At 46.8% G+C, this 24,442-nt stretch overlaps 1 protein-coding gene across 1 annotated transcript; it reads right to left on the bottom strand.

The window, feature by feature from the left end:
* Positions 1–1,395: 1,395 nt before the first annotated feature.
* Positions 1,396–13,733, bottom strand: LOC148521889 (protein kinase C delta type-like). Its single transcript, XM_088474452.1, has 6 exons — positions 13,642–13,733; positions 12,133–12,195; positions 11,240–11,378; positions 6,754–6,897; positions 5,977–6,105; positions 1,396–1,539 (listed from the first exon to the last, which is right to left on the bottom strand). Exons 1-6 carry the CDS (start codon positions 13,719–13,721, stop codon positions 1,396–1,398), a joined length of 699 nt encoding a protein of 232 aa, XP_088330578.1. The 5' UTR covers positions 13,722–13,733.
* Positions 13,734–24,442: the final 10,709 nt, after the last annotated feature.

The following is a 24,442-nucleotide window of genomic DNA, read 5'->3' as shown; positions in this document are numbered from 1 at the left end:
CCCCTATACAATCTCCCCTTAGCCCCTCCCCTAAACAATAAAAATAGTAATAATTTTATTGATAAAAACAATAATAATGATAATAGTAATAACAAGAATGAACTTAGTAAGAATAAAAGCAATAATAATAAGAAAAATAATAGCAATAATAAAAGTAGAAAATATAAAAATCCTAAAGACATTAACAACATTTTCTTCTTGTCTTCTTCATGGCTCTGAAGTGCTGTATAATGAGAAAAAGAAAAAAAATGATAAACAGGGATGTGCAGGATATTATTGTTAATTTAATCAGTGTGTGAGAGAATATTTTCCCTGTCCTGCATTACCTCTTATCACATAGTCAGCAGGCACGGATCTTAATTGGGAAGGCCATCCCCTTCACCAAGTGCATTGTGTGACAGCATCTTAAGCTGAGTACACACTTGAGCGACGGGTATTCGTTCCGACATCGAAACGAATGCCCTTGAATGGGGATTGCCCGTACACACTGGAATAAGTTAATGAACGATGGAACAATCACTGTTCCGTCCTTCATTAACTTACTACAGGTAGCTAGCGATATTGCTAGGTTTGATGTACAACCATCGTGAGCAAACATGGGAGCGTGCAATTTCCCATACACATTGAGCGATGGTAGATGATTTGCCTTTACGAAATGGCAAATTGGCACCTCATTGCTCCAGTGTATACCTAGCTTTACACAGTAGCAAACTGATTGGTGGATGATGCTGGTAAGAGTAGTTGGCAGTCTCCATACTTTAATTAGTGAATGTCTGGAACTACCCATGAAACAGAATGCAGGATGCTGTCACCTGGCCTGTACAGGGCATAGACAGATAGCAAAAGACTGGGATGGAGGGGAGTACTCTACATTATAATGCCATCAGGGATATGTATCTGGTTTTTAATTATAGTGATTGAGGGATGGAGGGTACTCTATATTAAAATGCCAACAGAGATATAATGAACAACAATAGCTGTGTATGAATCAAGTAAATAGGAAACGTTCATAGAGCAGCTAACAGTAAAGACTCAAATACAGTTTAATTTTATCATCAGTATCAATCAACTGATTTGTTGAGCAACAGACATGAGCCCTTAGATTTATGGGTCACCCTCTTAGTATTTACCTTCTTCATCCAGCGAGAAGTCTCATTATGTTTCTGCTGGGAGGTGACATCATCCGTAGAGCACATTCTCGGAGTAGCTCAGAAGATAAGAAAATAAAATGTGTTATATATTATACTCTTAAATTATAAATATGCTATAGACAGAAACATACAAAAAAAGATAAATATAAATACAAAATCTAAAACCCTCTCTTCTTTCTATAACCATCGTCCTGGTGTTACTCTTGGGTGGCCATCTTGCTCCTTGCTGCTGGAAAACGGGTGTTCAGGGGAAGATCCTCAAGTTGGAGCCCACATAGGAGAACCCTCTGAAAAGCTCCTGGTCCAATGCTCTTGGTGGTTTTCTCCGAGCCTCTGCTGCTTCCATCTTCTGGATGTTAAAACTTCGGGAGCTGTGTTCTATGGTGGGCTAGAAGAAACAAGACACAAATGATCATCCATGTCACTAAACCTGAATAAATCCATATATCTATGGATCCTCTGATATCACAGACTAGTGTAACATGTGCTTCTGCTGTACTTTAATGTTTCCAGCTGTTGCAGTAGAATGAGCCATGAGATATTTGATGTAAATCAAGGCTAAAAATACTGACAAGCAGACTTACGCCTATTCACCAAGTTACCAGACACCTGACCTGCTAGTATTATGTGCTACTGCCCCATCTCTAAATATAAATAGCAGATATAAATTCTATCTTTCTTTTATTGGGTATATTTTTCTAGTACAAACCTATTATATCTTTTCTTTTATTAGGCACACTTTTCTAGTACTAGCTGCCCCCCTTTGCCCACAGAACAGAATGAATTGTTTGTTGGAGGGATTCAGCAAGGAACTAGAAACATTTCTTTACAGACTCTGGCCTATGGCACTGATTCAGCCCTGCTCGCTGCCGGAGGCAGCTCGCAAGTCTGAAGGGCGTTTTTTTTTTTTTTCCAGTCCGGCCTCCTGGCCGCTCGCTAAGCTGCGGGTGACCACCCACAGCTTTAGCGAGTGGCCAGGTGATGGTCGCGATGGTTGCGACCATCGGGGCGACAGACCCTTGTGGTAGGGTCTCGTCTTCCGCAAGCCCCAGTGAGCTTTCAGCTCTAATAGAGCCGGAAGCTCACCACTGACATCACTCGTGATGTCAGTGGGGACTCCTCCGTTTGGCCAGCCACCCCCATGGCCCGCCTACCTAATGGGGCGAGCTGTCGATCAACATCGACAGCCACCCCTTTTGGATGCGAGTGCCGAAGCGAGTCATTTCTCACTCGCTTCGGGGCTCGCTCGCACGTGCCCGGCCATCGACCCACTTGTGAGCGCTATGCGCTTGCGAGCGGTACTGAATCAGGCCCTATGTGTACATGATAGAATCCCATAGTTGCTGCAGATTTGCTGTGAATCTCACATTGTATCACATCAGAAAGCTGCTGTATTGGATTGAGATCTGGTGACTGTGGATGAGATTGAGGTAGACAGATCTCATTGTCATATTCGTGGCACCAGCTGGAGATGACTTTGTGATATGGCGCATCATGCTGCTGGAAGTAACCATTGGAAGATGGGTAGACTGTGGCCATAAAGGTATTTATATCGTCAGTAACAATACTCATTTAGGTTTTGGCATGTTTGTAATAAAACTTTGCCTACACCATTACATCACCACCAGCAGCCTGAACGATTAAAAATTCATTATGAATCCACGTATTGAAGTAGTTTTTGTCAAATTCTGACTCTACCACCTGTATGATGAAGCCGAAATCGAGATTCAACAGAACAGACATTTTCCAATCTCCAACTGCCCCATTTTGCTGAGCCTGTGCCAACTATGGCCTCATGTTCCTGTTCTTAGCTGACAGGTGTGGAACCCGTTGTGGACTTTGACTGCTGTAGCCAGTGTCAGTCTGGGGCATGAAGGGCCCACCAGGGAAATGTAACGGAAGTGGCCCGCTGAAGGGTCGTGTCCAGTCAATAGATAGATGTGATCATTAACTGGAGGGGTGTGGCCAAAGAGCTTTAGGAAATTAGAGATAAAAATATTAAGAATGGAGACCAGTTTATTGCAGACAGATCTAGCAATCCAGAAAGTGCCCAAGAATGTTGGAGCGGGAAGTATGGAGATGTAGCAGGATTACCAGCAACCAGGAGAAGTAGTAGGAATAGAATGTAGGAGAAAGATTTAGAGGTATGGGGAGTATTGTGGAAAGAGTAGGAAGGTGAGGGGATGTAACTAAGGGTAGCAAAATATATCATAAGAGATTTGTACCAGAGGGGAGTAAGGTGGAGGCAAGTGGGTGAGGTGAAGGATGAGCTGGTTAGGAGGAGGTGGAGGAGGAGGGAAGGTGCAGAGGAAGCATTTTGGAGTAGAGGAAAGTGAAGGGACATAACCAGAAAAATGAATTAGATACACGGTTGTCAGGACTTTGCGCTAATATACCTGTGCTGACATTCTACAGTCCTGCAAGGAAAAAAATCCCCCTGCTCTGTTAGTGGGAGAGCTTTTAGGGCCTGAATATGAGTCGGACACTATGTTCATGCTGGACATAGTTAAGTAATTTTAATTTTACATTTTTACTACGTACACATTCCGATACAGAGTCGCAGTAGTGATTTGAGATGCACGGAAGCAGAAGTGTACTGAAAGTGGATTGGGCATTCCTTGGTGGTGACAGGGAGGTGGCTGGTCATACACATGGAGATGGTCTGCCTTATGGGCGTGTTATGGATGTGCCCCGGGCATGTCGCTGAAATGGTTCTGTACACAGACACTTAATGTCTTAATGATGCTCTAAATGGGGGTCCCCATCATTGCACAGTCATGCACACAGGTATACATCAGAGGAAGGGCTTGTAGCGGCATTAGCATAAAGTCACAGATGTGCAACTGGCAAAAGATGCTGCGTCCGACTCAGAATCAGCCCCTTAGTCTCATCTCTAGTAATATTCCTGCCATATGTGAAGCTATTTTATATGGTTTCTTTTAAATGGCCACTAAGATATAAGTATCAATATCTTCCTCCTGGCATGCACTGAGTCTGCACCAGAAGTTGTTTCCTCACAACCCCCTACTCACCCCAGGTAGCAGAAGTCTCAAGTCCATTGTGATAGTGAATTTAGATCTTTACTTAACATTATTGTGCCTGGTCAGCTGTGCCCTCCATAGACATGGCTCTCCTTCAGAGGTTTGGGCAGAATTCCCCACTGCTGCTGACACGGTAGTGGATATATCCCCTTCTGTAGATGTACCCTGACATCATTAGTTACTGTCCAATGTCATTCCCTACTATCAACGTGAACATAGAGGGGGAATATAAGCCTGCGGTGAGCGAAGGTAGCCACCTCGCCCAAAGCGTGGCGAGCGACGTGAGTCCACACTGTCCATCAACAATAGAGCTCAGCTCTCTAACTGTAAAGAGCAGAGCAGCATGTGGTAGGAGTCTAGGGACAAAGGGCAGAAGCTGGCAGGCAAACCTGGCTTGGTGGGCCCCTGAGAGAGGATTAATGGGCAATTTAACATCATAATTAGGCTGACTGCAGCAGGGATCTCGGATTATCACGGAACTGCTCCCGGTGATAGGCCCCGCCCCCTGCATTAGGCTCCATTCGCATTGCTGAGCTACTCCATAGCAGCATTAGGCAGGGATCTGGGATAAGGTGCAGGTATTGCAAGGCAGTGCACTGCATGGTCCTGGGAATGGGAGGGCAAGGGGCACTTACACAGGCTGGGCAGAAACCCATTACCCCCTTGATAGCGGACCGCTAAGCCCCACCCTCCAAAAAAGGGGTGTGGCCTGAAATCAGTGGGTCCCACCGGGGAAATACCCGAATCCCCGGCAGCCTAGTCCTAGCGTGGCTGTAGGCCATCCACTTCAGGGTTCAATGTGCTGTGCTTTTAGCAATGGCATTCTCCATACCACTGTTATTATTGCAGTTACTGTTGCCTTTCTGTCAGCTTGTACCAGTCTGGACATTCTTCTCTGACCTCTCTCTTACTAACAAGGCATTTTCACCCACAGAACTGCCACTGACTGTATGTTTCTGTTTTGTGCACCATTCTCTATAAACCATAGAGACTGTTGTGTGTGAAAATCTCAGGAGATCACCTGTTTCTGAAATATTCAAATCATCCACAGCCTAAGTCACTTTGATCACATTTCCTTCCCAATCTGGTGATTGGTCTGAGCAAGAATTGAGCCTCTAGGCCAGGAATGGGAAAACTCAGGCCCGAGGGCCATATAAGGACCATGGAATCATTTGGTTTGGTCCTCTGAGCTTTTTCTGCTAGCCTCATCTGGTTAGCAGGGTACCTAGAATGGCACCTTGCAGCCAGAATCTATGCATCAGTGCCACCTGGAGCATCCTTTTATAGAAGTGTAAGTATAATAAGTACTCCTGTAAATTGCACAGACAATAATGTATACAGTATTATTATGGTGGTACTTTTTACCATATAAAGTGCATCTGGCTGGGGACAAATGTATCTCATTGAAAATAAAAGTGACACCTGATTTCAACCACTTCTAGAGATGTGTAATTTAAAATTATTTGCTGTAGTACATATGGGGACATAGCAGCCACCAGCCACACTGACAGTGCCCCTAATTGTGCAATTTCAACCCCTTGAAAAGCATTTAAACAGCTCAACATTCATGAAATCTCTTATTACATATGGGTGCAATGTGCAGTGCAGTTCTTTCACTAGCTAAATAAAGTAAGTAATACCACAGTGATTGCCATGTGGATAGGCTAAGCCTCTCATCACAACATTACATTTGTTTTTGAGACCTTTATCTTTCCATACTTGTAAATGACCCTTATTGTCTTTTAATGCATTTATTGGGCAAAACTGCTTTATCCTATACTTACTGGGTCAGGGACATGTGGTGGTGGAACGCTAAGGGCTTCCAGCGAGACCCAATCAATACGCTGGAACAAACGATGCTGGCGGATGTTTCCGTTGACACCCAAACGCTTGGAAGGATTTTTACACAGGAGCTGGAATAAAAAAGAATAAAATATAGGTTTCTCTCATATAGCACTGAGGTGTGTATGTGGGTATAAGATGGTGTGTATAAGGTTTATGGTGCCAGGCAACGTAACTATATAAACCTGCATGGGTTGTAATGTACCCCAAAGGCCAGAGGGTAATGGTAAATAGCTATAATATCCTGTTAAGAAAGTGTTTCTGCAGAGCCACTAGTAATCTTCCATCTAAGACCTAGCAGACCTATGGCAATGATAACCCTTTTCTCTGGCTTTTCTGCTTTATCCTATTTAACTAGAGTGAGTCTCGTGAATTATAAATATAGATGCAACTACATACTACATTATACTTTACTGCAATATGCAGCGAGCCATAATGCTGCCACTGCACCACCTACTATAATTAGTCCCCAAGCATGGGCATAACTACCATAGGTGCAAGGGGTGCAGCTGCTATGGGGCTTAGAGCTGAGGGGAGCCAATCTTCCTTGGCAACGTTACATGTGCTATATGCATTTTTCACCATTGGGTGGTACATAGGGACCCTTACAAACTTTTGCTATGGGTCCTTCAAATACCTAGTTACGCCTAAGCCTAATAAGATTTAAGTATTGTATAGCAGAATGCTATAATATGGATTCACAAGTCTTATTTATTTACCTGCTTAATGATGTCCTTAGCCACAGCTCCTGCCTTGGGGAACCCTCTGGGATGGTAACGAGATGTTCCGGTAATCATTTGGTTGATGATGACACCAAATGAGTACCAATCCACTCCAGCGTTGTACTCCTTCTCCGCCAGCATCTACCAGGAGATAATATAGCACATTGTTACTCTATCATTAGATTATTTACTATATCCCATGTGTCTGTGTCTCACTGGCATTAGTATCTTGTTATCTTCCTACCTGTTTCCTGAGGTAACATTTTGGGCAGAATTTAGTTATGGATGTGACTTCCTCAGGTGGACCTCAGGGCTAATTGAATTCAGCCCTTTGAATCTCTTTGGGATTGATGCAGAGTGAGCACTATGCCAGTATGCAAATCCTATCTTAACTTAATTCACTATACGCATGCCGAGACCAGGAGGCGTACGCATATGTACCAATGCAGGTTTGAGTGAGTCTAACACTCAGGGCCATTGCTAGGGGGTACAAGCAGTGCCATCACCAGCACTAGTGACCCACTTGTCATTTGATAATGGCGAATGCACCACTTATGCTGAAAGGACATATAGGGCCTGATTCTGAATCGGATGCAATGCCAATGTTCACTTAGTTTAGCAATGTTTTGCTATTGCGTGTGCCCAAAAATCCCTAAAACTCCAATGGCCCATGCGTTATACAGTGTGTACACACAAAGGTGCTGTTGTAATTGAGGCGCATGTCATCATAAATGTCTTGGAAAAGTGATTGGCATTCCTGGTGACTGGGAGGTGGCTAAACAGAGGCATGGATATGGTCCGTCTTATGGGCATGTTATGGGAGTGTGGCTGACGTGTTTGTGTACATGGATGCTCAGTCAGTCAGTGTGGAGGCCATACCCTGACAATCTGTACATGCCATAGGGCAGGTGTAAGTTTCCATGGTGTAACTGATGGAGGTGACTACAGATACAGCAAGTATTATTACAGCGCCTATATATGCTCATACACAAGGATGTACTCCAGGGAAAGACTTTATAGCGGTATATGCATAAAGTCACAGACAGGCACTTGCCAAAAGACGCGGCTGCTTCCCCCTCTGTATCAGGCCCATAATATGTTATTTGTATGTTTTATACCCATTTCTTTTCTTTTTATTACAAATGTAATAAGTGTATGTGAGATATGCCAGGCATAAGCTGAAGCACATGCTGCTGGTACAGGGCTGTACGGCTCAGCATATGTGCAGTAATAGGCCCATTGTCTGTATGTTATTTAAGTTAAAATTGTGCCCATTTTGTGACCAATTCTGCATTTATGTTATATACGAATGTAGCTAATGTGATTGTCAGAATAGCTGGTTATTCAGCACATAATAAGAGTTTCTTACTGGATGCTGCCATGTTTTCAAAAAAGTCCATCACATAGTAAATATCAACCCCTGATGGCAATACTGTATATTACTGTATATTACAGTGACCGTTATACTTTGTGTATTTATATAAAGTCATTTTTCTTCCACTACTATTACATTGAGTATTTATTGTTAGGGGAAGAAGGTGCTCAGCTACAGTAGTATGCAGTCTTCCTGGCTCGTGTAGTAAATGACATATTGCATTGTCAGTCACCATAAATTCTGTATATACCACAGTAGGCTAACATTGTGCAACAGATGTAAGTTACTAGCATTACTTATTTGTCATTATTAGACCTATATAATGAGTTCTATATGAAGTTTAGTAGAAATACAGTATGTGCTCATTTTGTATCTATGAAATGTTGATATAAATTTAAAAGCTCCTTAAAGACCTACTCAGATCCAGTGGCGTTAGGGGCATCTTTAGAGAGGAAGAGGCCCGTGTGCATCCCAGTCACGGACCCCCTCATCTCACTTCAGTGGCCGACTGATGCGGCTGCCTGGCCACTGCAGAATCAATAGACTCTGGTCACTAGAGTGTGCCCAGGGTCTATTGCGCGGCCTCCATTTTCCCGGCAATGCACAAAATTTTGGAAAAATGCCCGCGGCGGCCAGGGAGACCAGACGCGGGACCTCAGAGAGTTCAGTTTTAGAAATATGGGTGCAGGGTGTGCAGTATGGCCCCCCCTGAGTGGCGTAACATTAGAGGGTGCAAGGGGTGCGCTTGCTTTAGGGCCTGGCGGCTTAGGGGGCCCAGCAAGCAACCCCCTGCACCCTGCCAAGTTTTTTTTCACTTTAACTTTTTGAGCCCGAGGTCCAGAGGGGCTCTGAGGTACAGCGGGCACAAAACGGGGCCATGGACATCGGACTCATTATTCTATCCTGCAGGCCATGGCTGCTGGGACCCATAGCCGCCGCACAGCCCCAGCTCCATTGTAGCCTGGCCCAGGCAGTGCTGGGCTCTTCCAGGTGGCTCAGCTGCAGCCCGGGCATGACCTTTATGTCAGCAATGCAGTGACATCATAGGTCACGTCACCGCACATCTTCCCTGCCCATCAGATAGTATGTGCCACTCCGCTGGTGAGGAGTTAGGGATAAAAGATTAGGTATAGGAGCTGGGGGCAAAACGTGATGGGGGCTGGGAGCAGAAGGTGAGGGGCTGGAGCAGTGGAAGGTGATGGTGCCCCTGGGAATGGAGAAAGGTGAATGGGGCAGAGGAAGGTGATGTGGGCTGGGGGCAGAGAAAGGTGATGGGGGCTGGGGGCAGAAGGTGAGAGGGGTTGGGCAGGGAAAGTGATGGTGCCCCTGGGGACAGAGGAAGGTGAAGGGGGCAGAGGAAGATGAAAGTGGCTGGGGCAGAGGAAGGTGATGGGGGCTGGGGGCAGAAGGTGACAGGGGTTAGGGCAGAGGAAAGTGATGGTGCCCTGGGGACAGAGGAAGGTGAAGGGGGCAGAGGAAGATGAAAGTGGCTGGGGCAGAGGAAGGTGATGGGTGCTGGGGGCAGAAGGTGACAGGAGCTGGGGGCAGAAGAAGGTGATGGTGCCTGGGGACAGAGGAAGGTGATGGGGGCAGAGGAACATGAAGGGGCTATGGGCAGTGGAACGTGAAGGGGGCAGGGGATGGAGGAAGGTGATAGGCCTGGGGATGGAGGAAGGTGAAGGTGGCACAAAGGTGATGGGGGCTGGGAATAGAGGAAGGTGAAGGTGGAAGAGGAAGGTGATGGGAGCTGTGAGCAGAGGAAGGTGATTGGGGCTGGGGTAGAGAAAAGTGATGGGGGGCTACTGGGCTGAGAAAAGTGATGAGAGGCTGAATTTGAGGAAAGTGATGAGAGGCTGAGGACTGAGGATGGCTGGCTGCAGACATCATCCCTCCTATCCCTGAGGCATCCACAGCATTTTCATCAAGAAGACCTTGCAAGAGACGCCAGGCAAGAACTACAGCCTGCATCGTTAGTGACAGACAGACAGTGTGGTAAGTCATAGAGTATTTTTACTTTATATAAAGGCTGGCATATCTTTCAATTACCATTATCATGCTTCAGATATCACACATGCAGGGGAGGGATGTGCAGGATCGGGGGTGAGAAGGTGGCTCCCCCAGAGACATCAGTGTACCGGGCCCCAAGATTGCTGTTGCCCATTTCTGGGGCCACCAGCACCTGCATGGAGCCACGGTAGTTCTTGAGTAACAGCGCTGATGTAATTTTTAATCAGGCACCAGTCGCGAGCCAATAGGAACTCGCAGGTCCACAATTTCTGATTGGCTCACAACCGGGTCTTATTAAAAATTACATCAGTGCTGTTTCCCTATGGCTGTGGCTGCATACAGGTGCTGGCGACCCGGCACCAAATTCACCAAGGCACACAAGAATAGAGGCTGGTGGAAGGACAAATGGGGATGTGAGATGCTCCCAGCTGGACACAAGGGAAGTTGCTGGAGGGGAGTGGGGGTGGCATAATAGCCTAGGTAAGGGGCAATACTGTGTGGCATTACTGTGGGGTATAATGTGTTATAAGGGGCATTACTGTGTGGCAGGGCCTTAACTAGGGTAGTGCGGTCGGTGCCATGGCACAGAGCACCGCAGGGCAGGGGGCACTGTTTGGGCCTGTAAATTTTCTGTTTATTATCATTTGTAGATTCCTCTTATTTTTTCCCCAGCTTCTCATGTTGTCCCCTATCTCTTCCCTGGCCCTTCCCCATGAGGCCATGGCCCTTTTTCGGTGTGTTGTCTACCTATTTAAAAAATAGTTGAGGGGATTCAATGCTCTTTCTGGCACAGGGAACCACAAAGTCTAGTTACGGCTGTGCTGTGGGGGGCATAATGTATAAGGTGCACTACTACTGTGGGGCATAATATATAAGGGTACTACTACTGCATGGCATAATGTGTTATAAGGGGCAATACAACTGTGTGCCATAATGTTTATAAGAAGAACAACTGTGGCATAACGTGAATGGGGGGCCCCTTAAAAATTTTGCTATGGTGCCCAAAAAGTTCTAGTTACACCCCTGCTCAGATCTATTAAACTCATTGCTATCAGTACATTATGTGCTCAGAAAACAGTAATGATATATTTTACACTTCACCTCTGGAGCAATATATCCAGGAGTTCCAGCATATTCTGTGGCAGTCTGGTCACCAAAGATGTTATCAATTGCCAGACCGAAGTCGGCAATTTTAAGATGACCAGACTCTGCCATCAGGATGTTCTCCGGTTTAAGGTCTCTAAAAAAAAAGATTTGTAATAAATGTCAACTGTTTTGTCTAGTGAGAAATATATACATGAATTACCACCAGTAGTATTACAGGCATCACATTATGCAGACAGCTGACCTGCTGGGACAGCGCCACCTAGTGATAACAATGATTTAAATTCTTACCTAAAGCATAGGGTCTGATTCAAAGATGAACGCAATGGTGATTACGGACGCAGATCAAGCGATTTGTTATCAGTGCGCATGCGTATAAGTCACACTGTACGTGCTCAGCGATGGCATTGCAATTACGGATGCACAGAGGAACCACTTTCAAAATAAGTGACAGATAGTCATTAGCTGGGGTTGGTATCGGGGGGTGGTCAGTAAAACGCAGACATGTCTGACCATTTGAATACCATTATATGGGCATGCATAAATTAGCCCTTGCGATCTCCTACACAGTATGAGAACCCTCTGTCAGGAGAGCTGCAGAGTCTGCAGTTGGTCAGATCTGCTACAATGGCGAGAAGGCCTCTCGATGTGCGCTGACGTTACTGACAGTAACGCAGGTAAGCGATGTCATACACATGTAAGAAGGCAGCAGTGGGCGTCCTTATGCTCGGGTGATCTTTGGAACCATTAGCATATTTTCGCAGCTGCGTTGTATACAAAATCGCAGCTGCGATCTCATTAGCGTCCATCTCTGAATCATGCCCATAGTTAGAAGGTGCACATCACTGTGACCTGATTGTGTAGAAAAATGGTATTATTAGTATAATTACCGATGGATGATGCCCTTAGCGTGCAGGTATTGTATACCACATGTGATCTCAGCTGCGTAGAAACTTAAAGAGAAGAAAGGAAATGTAACATATCAATATTAGAGATAGGAAAAAAACCTGTTATCATAAATCTGCTAATAGAGGATCCTGCTCATTCTACCATCTAACTCTTCAGCTGGGTGCACTCTATACAATGTGTGTACCCAGCAATGAAACAGCGTGATGTAACGATACATCGCACATGCCATACACACTGCATTATCCGGTGTACGATGGTGCGATACATCGCTACACTGTACGTGTAGCAGCATGGCGTCATTTATTGCATCATCCCATCTGCTGTGCAGAACAGCCAATGGGACAATGTGATGAAAGACAACCGCGTACAACGGAGAGGGTTTACATACTGCACGATCTGTACGATGTATTGGTCCAATCCACGGTGGAATGTATATCAAACAATGAAGGATATAGTGTATACCCAGCTTTAGTCTGTGACTTTCTGCTTCCCCCCATTTCCCCCCTCATATCATAACACTGCCCCTGTCACATGACACCCTGTTATTATCACTGACATATTCTCACAGCTGTGCCTCTAGCATGATCAGCACATTAACATGTGAGACTTTCTATGACCTGATGGGGCTCACATGAGTCTATCCCCACTCAGTATCACACTGAGGGCTGGATTCAGACCCGCTCGTGAGCGCTATGCGCTCGCAAGCTGGTTGATGGTGGCCCAGTGCGCATGCGCATGACAGAGCCGGCTCCGTCGTGCGCATGCGCGAGACCCGGATAGCGACGGCCAAACCATCGCTCCGGGTCTCGTACAAAAGGGGGCGTGCCTTCGATGTTGAGTGATAGCACACCCCCTTTGGTGAGCGGGCCGGCGGCATGGCTGCCCAGACAGAGGCGTTCCCATCACAAGTGATGTCAGTGGGAGTGCTTTCGGCTCTGTTAGAGCCGAAAGCACTCTGGGGCTTGTGGCAACGAGACCCTACCACAAGGGTCTCGTCACAAGCCCGATGGTCGCCATGGTCTTGACTATCGCGACCATCTTTCTGGTTGCTCACTATAGCTGTGGGTGGTCACCCACAGCTATGTAAGTGGCCAGGAGGCCCCTCTAAAAAAACAGAAGGTCGGCCCTGATTCAGAGCGAGCGCTCTGTCAGAGCATCCTGCTCTGAATCAGGCCCTGAGGACATTCCAAATTAAAACCAAATGAAGGTGATCAGACCCTAGTCAAACATATCTTTATAAAGAGATTACATTGAACATTTGCCAGTCCTTGAGTCATACTCCCCGAGAGTTCACTGGAGAGGGAGGCCCAGGAGGATGGGATGGAGGTGTGGACATTAGGTAAAGGTGTATTTCTAGTATTCACTATATGTAGGGGTAGGAAATATTAAGTGGAATTTACCAAAGCTGTACAACCCTTATACTGTCCCTATCTCTGTACACACTGTTACTATTCATTTTAGAACATGTCTATTCTATGTGAGGTCCTTACGTTGCGCTGGTGATGTCCAAGCAGCCTTTCCTCTGCAGGAACTGGTGGAAGTCCCCGCCACTTGCATACTCCAGACCCATGAAAAGGTGGTTCTGTTTGATTGGACACACACAATAGTCATATAATACATTCTCATAGGAGAACATGGCAACAACTTCCAGGGAGCATACTGACTCATAATAACATTATTACCCAATAAGATATAAAACCTGTATTTATGTTAGATGTGTAAAAATAAATTGAAAATTCTAACTAATGATCTTTGTCTAATAAGAAATACATTGTACCGTGGTCTGGAAGGCAAGATGTCCATGAATGAGGAAGGCGCTACCAGACGCAACCTCTAGCACCCTGCGCTCCACCAACACCTGCTCCCTGTCCTCCAATGGCAGATCTCTCTTTCGGACGATCTTCAGTGCCAGCCGCTGACCAGTCAGAGAGTCCTCCGCCAGCAGGACCTACAGGAGATAGAGACATACACAATGATATTTATACTTAAATTATACCTCTATAAGCACCCAGGTAGCTCAGTATCTTTATAGGTAAGTGTATTTTGTATTACCAGTTTCATTAAAGGAATGAGCCTCCAGAATTTTCGCAGGCTCACAGGATTATAGATCAACCTCCCGATTTGGAGCTTACTCAGGGTCAGTACTGTCATTAAGTTCTTCCCCCCCACTGCATTGTGGTGATGCCTAATGATGCACATGATGTCACCATGCCCAACATGATATAATTCCACTTGTACCTACCCTCCAGGGGTTTCCCAGAGGAGACCTATATAGTGCACATGTTCATGATGCTCCACTACTACAAGTTCTGAGTCACACAGTTGTTGCCTGAGTTGAGTTTAGTAGCCACAGTCACATAACTTACCTTCCCAAAGCTGCCCTGGCCCAGTTGATGGTAGAAGGCCAGCCTCTGGATGTAGATAGAGGCTGTATCTCCAGGAGCAGCTTCCTGAACACCACTTCTTCCTTATGGGCACAAGAAAAAGAAACAATGTAAAATGTATTATTCAGAGTTAGAAGCACATGTAAAATGCATGTACAGTATTGTATTAGCGCTCCTGCAAGGCTGTTTTAGCGGGGCACTGCGCCCTGCCCTCCTTCTGGAGGGCAAAAAGCGCCTTACCCTCCTTCTGGAGGGCAAAAAGCACCCTGCCCTCACAGCCTGCGGGTGCCGTCTACATCCACGGGTCGCAGTGTCCCACGGGTGGGGAAATGTGCAGTGACCCCGTCACCATCGGTGAATAGACGCTGGGTGCATGCACCCGGCATCTATTCTCCTTGTCAGCAGCTCTTTAGGGCTGCCCGGCGTGTCCGTAAGTGCCGGGCATGTCCCCAAGAGTGACAAAAAGGTAATGCGTCTTATAAACACGCCCTCTTTTCAATGGCCATGCCCCCTTCTTCACACGCGGAAGTGCCTTCTCTAGCTCCAGTGCCCTGCCTGCCGCCAGTGCTAGAGTGAACAGTATTATATTATAGTAAACCTTTATGTAGTAGTAATATAGTTAGTATACTGTTGATAGATGTCATAAACACAGCCATACAGATAAAAGGGTGTCATTAATTGCTAATGTAAGAAAAATGGATTTCAAATCAGCACAGGTAAGTATTTGCACCCCAGGTTAGTGTCATATTGCAGGCGCGCACGGAGGGGGGTTTCTGAGTACCCAGAAATCCCCACTGCCCGCCGATCACTAAGTGTAGTGCGGATCGCACTACACACTAATAAACACACCGCCATCGGCACCAGGTAGTACGCTCATGCTACCCAGCGGCAGTGTGTTTATTTTAGCAGCCAATGTGAGTCAGACAGACTCTCATTGGCTGCTGCATCCACGGAGGGAGCCACCTGGAGCTCACTCATGAGCTCCGCCTTCTGGCTCCCCCCGCAGCAGGTGATGGGAGAGACGTCCGTCATGACGTCTCTCCCATAGGTCGGGAGCAACAGAGAGCGGAGGTCGCGGCAGGAGCAAGGATTCAGGTAAGCTGTGGGGTTTTTTTTTGTGTGTGTGGGTATATGTAACGGGCACAGGCACTGACAATGCATAGGGGGGGCGCTTTTGGGAGCACTGTACAGGGGGGGTGGCTGCTACTGGGGGCACTGTATAAATGGGGCCGCTACTGGGGGCACTGAATAGGGAAGGGTCGCTACTGGGGACACTGTATAGAAAGGATGGCCGCTGCTGGGGGCACTGTATAGGGGGGCTGCTACTGGGGGCATTGATTAGGGGGGTGGCCCATTCTGGGGGCACTGAATAGGGGGGACTACTACTTAGGACACTATATAAGGGGCACTACTGGGGGTACTACTGGGGGGACGACTACTGGGAGGACTACTACTGGGGGCACTATATAAGGGGCACTACTGGGGGGACTACTACTGGGGGCACAACTTTGGGGACTACTACTGGGGGCACTGCATAGGGGGGACTGCTACTGGGGGGCACTACTAGGAGCACTGCATAGGGGGGACTACTACTGGGGGCACTGCATAGCGGGGACTACTACTGGGGCACTATATAAGAGTCATTACTGGGGGGCACTGCAAAGGATGGTCTACTACTGGGGGCACTGCAAAGGAGAGACTACTACTGGGGGCACTATATAAGGGGCACTACTGGGGGCACTGCATAGGGGGGACTACTACTGGTGGGCACTGTATAAGTGGCACTACTGGGAGCACTGCATAGGGGGGACTACTACTGGGGGCACTGCATAGAGGGGACTACTACTGGGGCACTATATAAGAGTCATTACTGGGGCACTGCAAAGGATGGTCTACTACTGGGGGCATTGCAAAGGGGAGACTACTACTGGGGCACTATATAAGGGGCACTACTGGGGGCACTGCAAATGGGGAGACTACTACTGGGGGCACTATATAAGGGGCACTACTGGGGGCACTGCAAATGGGGAGACTACTACTGGGGGCACTATATAAGGGGCACTACTGGGGGCACTGCAAAAGGGGAACTACAACTTGGGGCACTACTGGGGGTACTGCAGAGGGGGGACTACTACTGGGGGCACTATATAAGGGTACTACTGGAGTCACTGTAAAGGAGGGGCTACTACTGGTGGCTCTATATAAGGGGCACTACTAGGGGCACTGCAAAGGGGATACTACTGAGGGCACTTTATAAGGGGCACTACTGGGGGTACTGCATAGTGGGGACTACTACTGGGGGCACTACAAGGGGCACTGCAAAGGGGGGACTACTACTGTGGCACTATATAAGGGGTGCTATTGGGTCCATGGCATAAGGGAGACTACTACTGGGGGCACTGCAAGGGGGGACCACTACTGGGGGGAGGGAGGTCTTTAATAAATCATGCTGGCTGTATTTATTAGCCTGCTGCATTCATGTTTTTAAATGATAGAGGTGTGTTGTGTGTCTGTCTGTGTGTGTTTGTGTCAGTCAGTCAGGGCCGGCGCTACCATTAGGCAACATTAGGCAGCTGCCTAAGGGCGCCGGCCACTGGAGGGCGCCCCTGGGTCCACAAAACTAGAAATTGCAGGATGTCTTTGAGAGAGACAACCTTGTTTTACACTGCAATGGCGGTGGCTGTGGGTCTAATCAGCCGCAGTTGCCACTGTCTAGCCCAACCCCACTGTGATCCGTCACCCTCATCTCACACATAGCCTGCAGCAGACTTCAATGCTGTGGCTGCTCAGGCTGTCAGCCTTAAGTGCAATAGCATGATTGTCCACCACCCAGCTCTCCCCTCTCTCATCCCATTCCTTTGAAAGAACAAAGATAACAAACTGCTGGACTGGATGGGCACCGAATCTGAGAATACTGCAACGGCCCTGGGTCCCACCTCCCACCTTCTACCCTACTGACACACCACATGTTACACATGCACCACATGGTACAAATCAGCACACTTTTTTGGGGGGGGAATTAAGTGCTTTAAGACAAACATAAAACAAACATAATACAAAATACAAGGATGTAAGATTAGCATATCATTGATGTCACATTACGATGAGCAAACAGACTAGCATATAACACCCATATACAACAATTGTCCATAAATACATATACATACACACATATACATAAACATATATATATATATATATACATATTTTTTCCCCTCTCGCATGTACCAATAAGTGATTGTGTAGCATTATTACCCCCATTGGTACTATTACATAACAGCACTAAATGAAGAATTGGAAACAGAGAGCTGGTGATGTGCGGTCTGAGCATGAGCAGAATTAAGCCATTTGGCCCATATGTGTTCAAATTTAGATTCGGCGTTTCTAGCCAAGTAGGTATATTTTTCAAGTGCAATTGTGGCAGAGACTAATGATAACCAATCATAATACTCCGGCCCTGTGGAGGCCATCCAGGAGCGGGCAATGCAAACTTTGGCCAACATGCAAACATTCAGTACATACTGACGAGTGTGTCTATCAAGCAAGTGGTCTTCTATAATTCCTAGCGTACATACAATAGGAGTAAGAACAGCCTGCGGGACTCCTGTAGAGGAAATTACCCTGAGTATTTTGTCCCAGAATGACATAATCTGAGGACAATCCCAGAGCAAATGCCAAAAGTTGGCCGATGGGGCATTACATTTAGGGCAATCTGAATCTGACCGACCACCAAACCTAAACAGACGATCAGGGGTCAAATAAACCTGGTGCAATAGGAATAGCTGGATTTGTTGGAAGCGAATTGAGGTGGTAGCTAATCGTGGACATCCCAATGCATCCCGCCATGAATCATCCTGTATTGCACCCAGATTAACCTCCCATTTAGCTCTGAGAGCTGGCAGATCATCATGGTGGTGAGCCTGCATTACAAGGGAGTAGGCATGAGAAATAAAACGACGAGGTCCGCCTTCAGACAAGAATTTTTTGACAGGGGAATCTTGAATGTTTGGGGGAGCATCAGGGAATTGGGTTGCTAGCGCATGTCTAAGTTGCAGGTATCTAAAGAAATGTGACCGTGGGAGGCCAAATTCAGCCTGTAACTGACTAAAGGATTTAAGTACACCTGCATTATATAGCTGTCCCAAGGAAATCACTCCCCACCTGCCCCAAGTGCCCCTGGTCTGCAACGCCAAAAGTTCAGGCAAAGCTCGAGAGCACCATAATGGAGTAGCCGGATCTAAGCCCTGTGTCTTCAGAATTTTTGAGACAGAGTGCCATATTCTGACAGCTTGAGTAAGTATAGGTAACACAGTGTTAGATATATTACCACTAAGTAGTGCCTACAGAGGAGTATGACCCGGAGTAACTTGGGAGATCATAACAGAATGTAGGGCCAGAGGGTCAGTGTCATTTATCCATTGCCACAAATGCGCCAGTTGAGATGCAAAATAGTACATGCGAAAGTGGGGAAGTGCTAGACCCCCCTGTGAACGAGGCTTAGTAAGCACATCCAATTTTATGCGAGCTCTGCGATCCGCCCAGACCAGAGAGGAGACCAAACTGTTTATTTGATGGAAAAGTTTTTGGGGAAGATAGATCGGAGAGTTATGGAGTACATATAACAGTTTTAATTAAGTTGACACGCCCGGTGAGTGAGAGCGGAAGTTTGCTCCATGTCTTTGCCCGAGCCCGTAAATAGTCCACCTGGGGCACCACATTTAAGGTCACATAATCTCGGGAAGCATTAGATATCCAAATACCAAGATATTTAAAGGTATTGACCCACTTAAGCGGAAGTGAAACACTCGGACTTACAGGGCATGGTCCTCTAAGGGGGAGAATACAAGATTTATCCCAATTTATTGTAAGTCCCGAGAAACTACCAAACTGAGTAATGAGGTCAAGAACATGAGGCATGGAGCTGGAATAGTCAGAAATAAAGAGCAACATATCGTCAGCGTACAACGCCACTTTGTCTGTTCAGGCCCCCAGCTCCAATCCCCTGATACTCCTATGTGCCCGAATGAGACAAGCCAAAGGCTCAATTGCTATAGCAAACAGGGCGGGTGACAAAGGGCATCCCTGTCTCGTTCCACGTGATAAAGGAAAGGAAGAGGATATAAAACCATTAACTGACACCCTAGCTGTTGGGGCTGAATATAGGAGCTGAACCCATTTTATAAAAACAGGGCCAATCCCAAAACAACGCATGGTCTCCCATAGGAAGGGCCACTTGACAGAATTGAAAGCTTTCGCTGCGTCCAGCGAGACAACAACTGAGGAGGACCCTTGCCCATGAGAGACCTGCAAATGAGTGAAAAGGCGACGTAAATTTATGGATGTGGACTTGCCGGGCATAAACCCCGTCTGGTCTGGGTGGACAACAGATAAAATCACCCTACCTAATCGAATGGCCAATAATTTAGCTAAAATTTTAACATCTGTAGGGAGAAGGGATATGGGTCGGTAAGAGTCAGAGAGCCTCAGATCCTTTCCCGGCTTAGGCAAGACCACAATAAGAGCCTCTGACATAGATTGTGGGAGAGTAGTGCCCTCATATAGCTGGTTAAACAAGTCAAGGAGACGAGGGACATAAAACTGACTGTGCTTCTTGTACAGCTCTATCGGAACTTCATCTAACCCGGGTGCCTTACCGCCAGGGAATGAACGCAAAGCCTCATCTACCTCCTCCCGAGTCAGGGGAGAGTCCAAGTAATCCCTGTCCTCCGCCGTCAAAGTGGGCAATAACATACCTGCGAGATAGGATTGTACATCATCTAACGTGCAGGTCAGTCTAGAAGTATATAGAGCCTTATAAAATTGTACAAAGACTGCAGCAATATCTGGGGTCTGTATCTGGGCCACCCCAGCAGAATCAAGAACTTCAACCACAGCTACAGGGGACCTCTCTGCACGTGCCAGATTAGCGAGGTAACCTCCCGGCCTGTCAGCCAAGGCATAGTGGGAATGTGCTGCAAACAGCAGCCTATACTGAGTCTTAGCCAATAGTAAGTCACTCCACTCCTTCTGCGTGGCAAGCCAGGCAAGTCTGGAAGAGTCCTGCCCATCAGACAGATACGCTGCTTCCAAAGCCCTGCAGGAGGATTCCAACTCTTTCTCGTGGTGCTTGTAGGAAGATTTTAATTCAGACACACGTCTAATCAGGGTACCCCTTAAGAAGGATTTAAAGGCATCCCAAACTACCGTAGTGGAAGCCGAGCCATGGTTATTAGAGAAGAATTCACCCCAGGTTGCCTCTAGTTCTGACCCCGCTCCCATACGAGTTAACCAAAAGGGGTTTAGCTTCCAAAAGGAATGCCCGCATTGACCAATCAGGTCCAACCCAAGTACCAGTGGGGAGTGATCTGAAATCCCTCTTGCCTCATAAACAACTGACTGAAGTTTAGGCAACAGATTGGGGGAGATCAGGGCAAGGTCAATCCTGGAGAACGAATGATAGCTACGTGAAAATCATGAATATTGTTTCTCCGCAGGATGTCTTGTCCTCCAAGCATCCACCAAGCCAAGCTCTGCCACAAGGGCCCCAAAGTGGCCACTACTAGATGAAAAGGAACCAGAGGCATTGCTCCGCCTATCAAGAACAGGATCCATTACGTTGTCAAAGTCTCCCACACAGATTACCGGTGTATCTGGAAATCTAGCCATAAATTCAGCTGCTCTTTTCATAACCTCAGATGAGTACAGGGGTGGGATATATATAGCCAATAAAAGAATGGGGGCAGCATTTATTCGACATTGTAAAAAGACATACCGTCCCCAAGTGTCACTTTGCAGGGAAACCAACTCAAAACCAAGTGATCTGCGTATAAGGATTGAAACACCCCTGGATGATGAAGTGTGTGAGGTATGGTAGGCCCAGCCAACCCACGGTTTCTTGAGTGACATTAATCTACCCCCCAACAAATGTGTTTCAGTGAGGCATGCAATGTCAGAACCATATTGTCGGAGCTGCCGGAGGACTAAGGATCTTTTAATTTTATCGTTAAGCCCTCGGACATTCCAAGATACAATTCTCAGTGGAGTAGCCATCATCCCAGATTAGTACCAGATACTAGCAACAATAAACAGCGGATAACCCGCAAAATGGCATTAGAGCGTGCGAGACAAACAAATAGACAAAGCAAACATACAATGGTATATGCACAGAAGAAAACAAAAAAAAATTGCGATACAAAAAAAATTAACATGACATCTCTATAGGAACATCCTTTGAAAAACACAATAAAAATGAAAGAAAAACCCCAACCCTTATTCCCTCCCGTATACCTAACCCCAACTTCGGCATACCTAAATCCCTAACTGTAAATCCTAACAACTATCCCGATACAGCAACCCCCCTACAGAGTAAGGAGCAAAGAATTTAGATGACCCCTAGACATGAGGGAGCTCTCCAGCCAATAATGCCCTCGGTGCCCCTGTAAAAAAAAATAAACATACAATAGCAGGGGAAGGTGCATAAACCCACACATAATACATACAGTAGTAAGGTGACATAGACTTGTATAGCTCAATCAGAATGCAATGCAATAAACCGACAGATAAAAAAATAGTCGTTATTTGCAATCAGTAATGATATGAATATAGTGATCTCATAATGCTACCAATCTTATTGTCAACAAAGAAAGAAATAATAACTTGAGGATCACACCAAGCCATAGGCGCCCAGCCTATAGGAGAACAACAATCAGTAACCATAAACTAAGCATAGTTACGTGAGTTCAAGGCAAATTATGATCCAGCTTACTCAATCTTCAGCCACCTATCTGCGACCGGGCCTATAACGATCTAGCCACAGAGCAGCCTCTTTTGGAGACATAAAGAACTTTGTTTCCCCGTCAGCAATGACTCTTAGCTTGGATGGGAATAACATTGCATATGAGAGATTCAGTTCACGCAAGCGTCTCTTAATTGGCATAAATTGAGCTCTCTCCTTTTGCACATCAATAGAAAAATCAGGAAATACTGAGACACGGCAGCCATTCCTTTCCATAGGACCTTTGACACGAACTAGTCTGAGTACTGAGTCACGATCCTGGTAGTGTAAGAATTTGGCTATAAACGTGCGGGCAGGTGCTCCAGGTGGCGGTGCCCTAGTAGAGACGCGGTGAGCCCGTTCCAAAGCAAAGTGAGGAGTAAAAGCCCAAGAACAGGAAGGAGGCCACAGCAGGAGACGGAGCCGCGTGTCCGGGCAGGAGGCCACACACCGCAGAGCCGCGTGGACGGACAGGAGGAGACGGGAGGCGACACAAACTGCTCCCGAAGAGGCAGCACAACTTCCCCCACATGCCAGGTATAGTGGGCACCGCTGGGCAGAAGGCAGGATATTATTAACGGATAACACAGCTGGAGAGCTCAGTAAGGTGCTAGCTACTCCATGTCTGTCTTGGCCATGCCCCCACAAATCAGCACACTTGACAAACGCAGATGCAGCTCCCGGGAGTTATGTGAGTACTGTAGCTGTAAGAATTAAAGTGATTGATGTGCCCGACCAGCAGCAGAGGCATCTAGAGGTTAGCAAGCTGGGGATCTGTAAGTACGGGGTCAACTACTTGTGCCTGTCCATCCAGCAGTGGTGGAACAACAAGTCTTAGCACACCTTGTCAGCTTTATGTGCTGGGACTTGCAATGCCATTGCAGCTTGAGAGTTGACAAGTCATGGGTTGGTGAGAAACATACATAAATACACCTTATTTTTAATGAATGAATTGTTTCTTATATATGGTATGCTATGATGCTGGCTTTACCTTCTTTTTGGTGTATTGCATAGAATTGGAAGAGCTTCTGTCTGTGCAGTTCTGCGGACACTGGGATGATGTTTGTGCTGTATGGTGGTCACTTTAATGATTGTATGGTGGCTACTGCAATGCTGTATGAGTTTTATGGTGGTCACTCTGTGTGCTATACATTACTGTGAATATCAGTATGTAACACATGGTGGTTGTGTCAGAGGCCCAGGGGGTGTGTTTTGCACAATTTTTCTTTTATCTCTTTTGTTACATTATCAATATATTAGGGTCAGAGCCGCTATTTAAAGAAGACAACAATAGGTGCATGCACCAGGACAGCACGGTCAGGTATTCCATAATGGTTTAACACACATTTTCTTACAGCAACAAGACAGGCTGCCAAGGACCCATGCCCAGGGGTGCCGAGAGGGGGGGGGAGCGGGTACAGATTACCCGGGCTTCCTGAGGGGCCCGAGTCCGGCGCCGCTCCCCCCTCCCTTCTCTTTCTCTCAGCAGCCCAGCGTGTGCTGAGCTGCAGTGGGAGACTGCTCGCAGTCTCCTTTGCCTGTGGGGTGGGAGCGATCACACTGATCGCGCCCCCCCTGGCTTTGCGCCGGGCTGAGGGGCTTACTGCGCCCCCCTCCCCGGCGCGCAGCACCAAGCAAAACTTTTTTTTTCCTCAGGGGGGGCGCGGCCACGCCTCCCGCGATTAGGCCACGCCCCCTCTGTACCTGGGCCTGCCGCGGCTCTCTTCGGCCCTGCCCGTGCCCACAGTGCAGATAGGGTAATATTATGTAGTTTTGCCTAGGGCGCCAAGATACCTTGCACCAGCCCTGCAGTCAGTGTGTGTGTACTCTGTGATAGGTTGAGTGGTAAATTTTATTGTAGTGGTCCTAAATCCTGTGTAAGCTGTATCTATCTATCTATCTATCTATTTATTTGTGGCTAGATGTTTTTTCATTGGTTAGGTAACCAAGGATTTGGAAACCCCCCCATTCAAAATCCTGCATTTTTCACTGTATTGTATCGCTTTGGCCCAGTCAGTTAGTCCACTTACATAATCTTACATAACACTGAGGGAGTCCCTAATTAGTTTTAATTTAGTGTACTTTCGTTGTGTCACCTAATTACACCTCTATACCATCTACGATGTCTGTCTG

Source organism: Taudactylus pleione, unplaced genomic scaffold (assembly GCF_031769625.1).
Source record: "Taudactylus pleione unplaced genomic scaffold, aTauple2 ptg000154l, whole genome shotgun sequence".
NCBI classification, from domain to species: Eukaryota; Metazoa; Chordata; class Amphibia; order Anura; family Myobatrachidae; genus Taudactylus; species Taudactylus pleione.
This window is presented reverse-complemented; position numbering and strand designations above follow the sequence as displayed.

Bases quoted from the DNA above. Each gene is read 5' to 3' on its own strand.
- LOC148521889 (XM_088474452.1), bottom strand. From the start codon at position 13,721: ATGGGTCTGGAGTATGCAAGTGGCGGGGACTTCCACCAGTTCCTGCAG. The intron at 6,898-11,239 runs GTGAAGTGTAAA...ATCTCCTGGTAG, and splicing joins CTGGATATATTGCTCCAGAG to ATGCTGGCGGAGAAGGAGTA. The intron at 6,106-6,753 runs GTAAATAAATAA...TTTTTATTCCAG, and splicing joins CTAAGGACATCATTAAGCAG to CTCCTGTGTAAAAATCCTTC.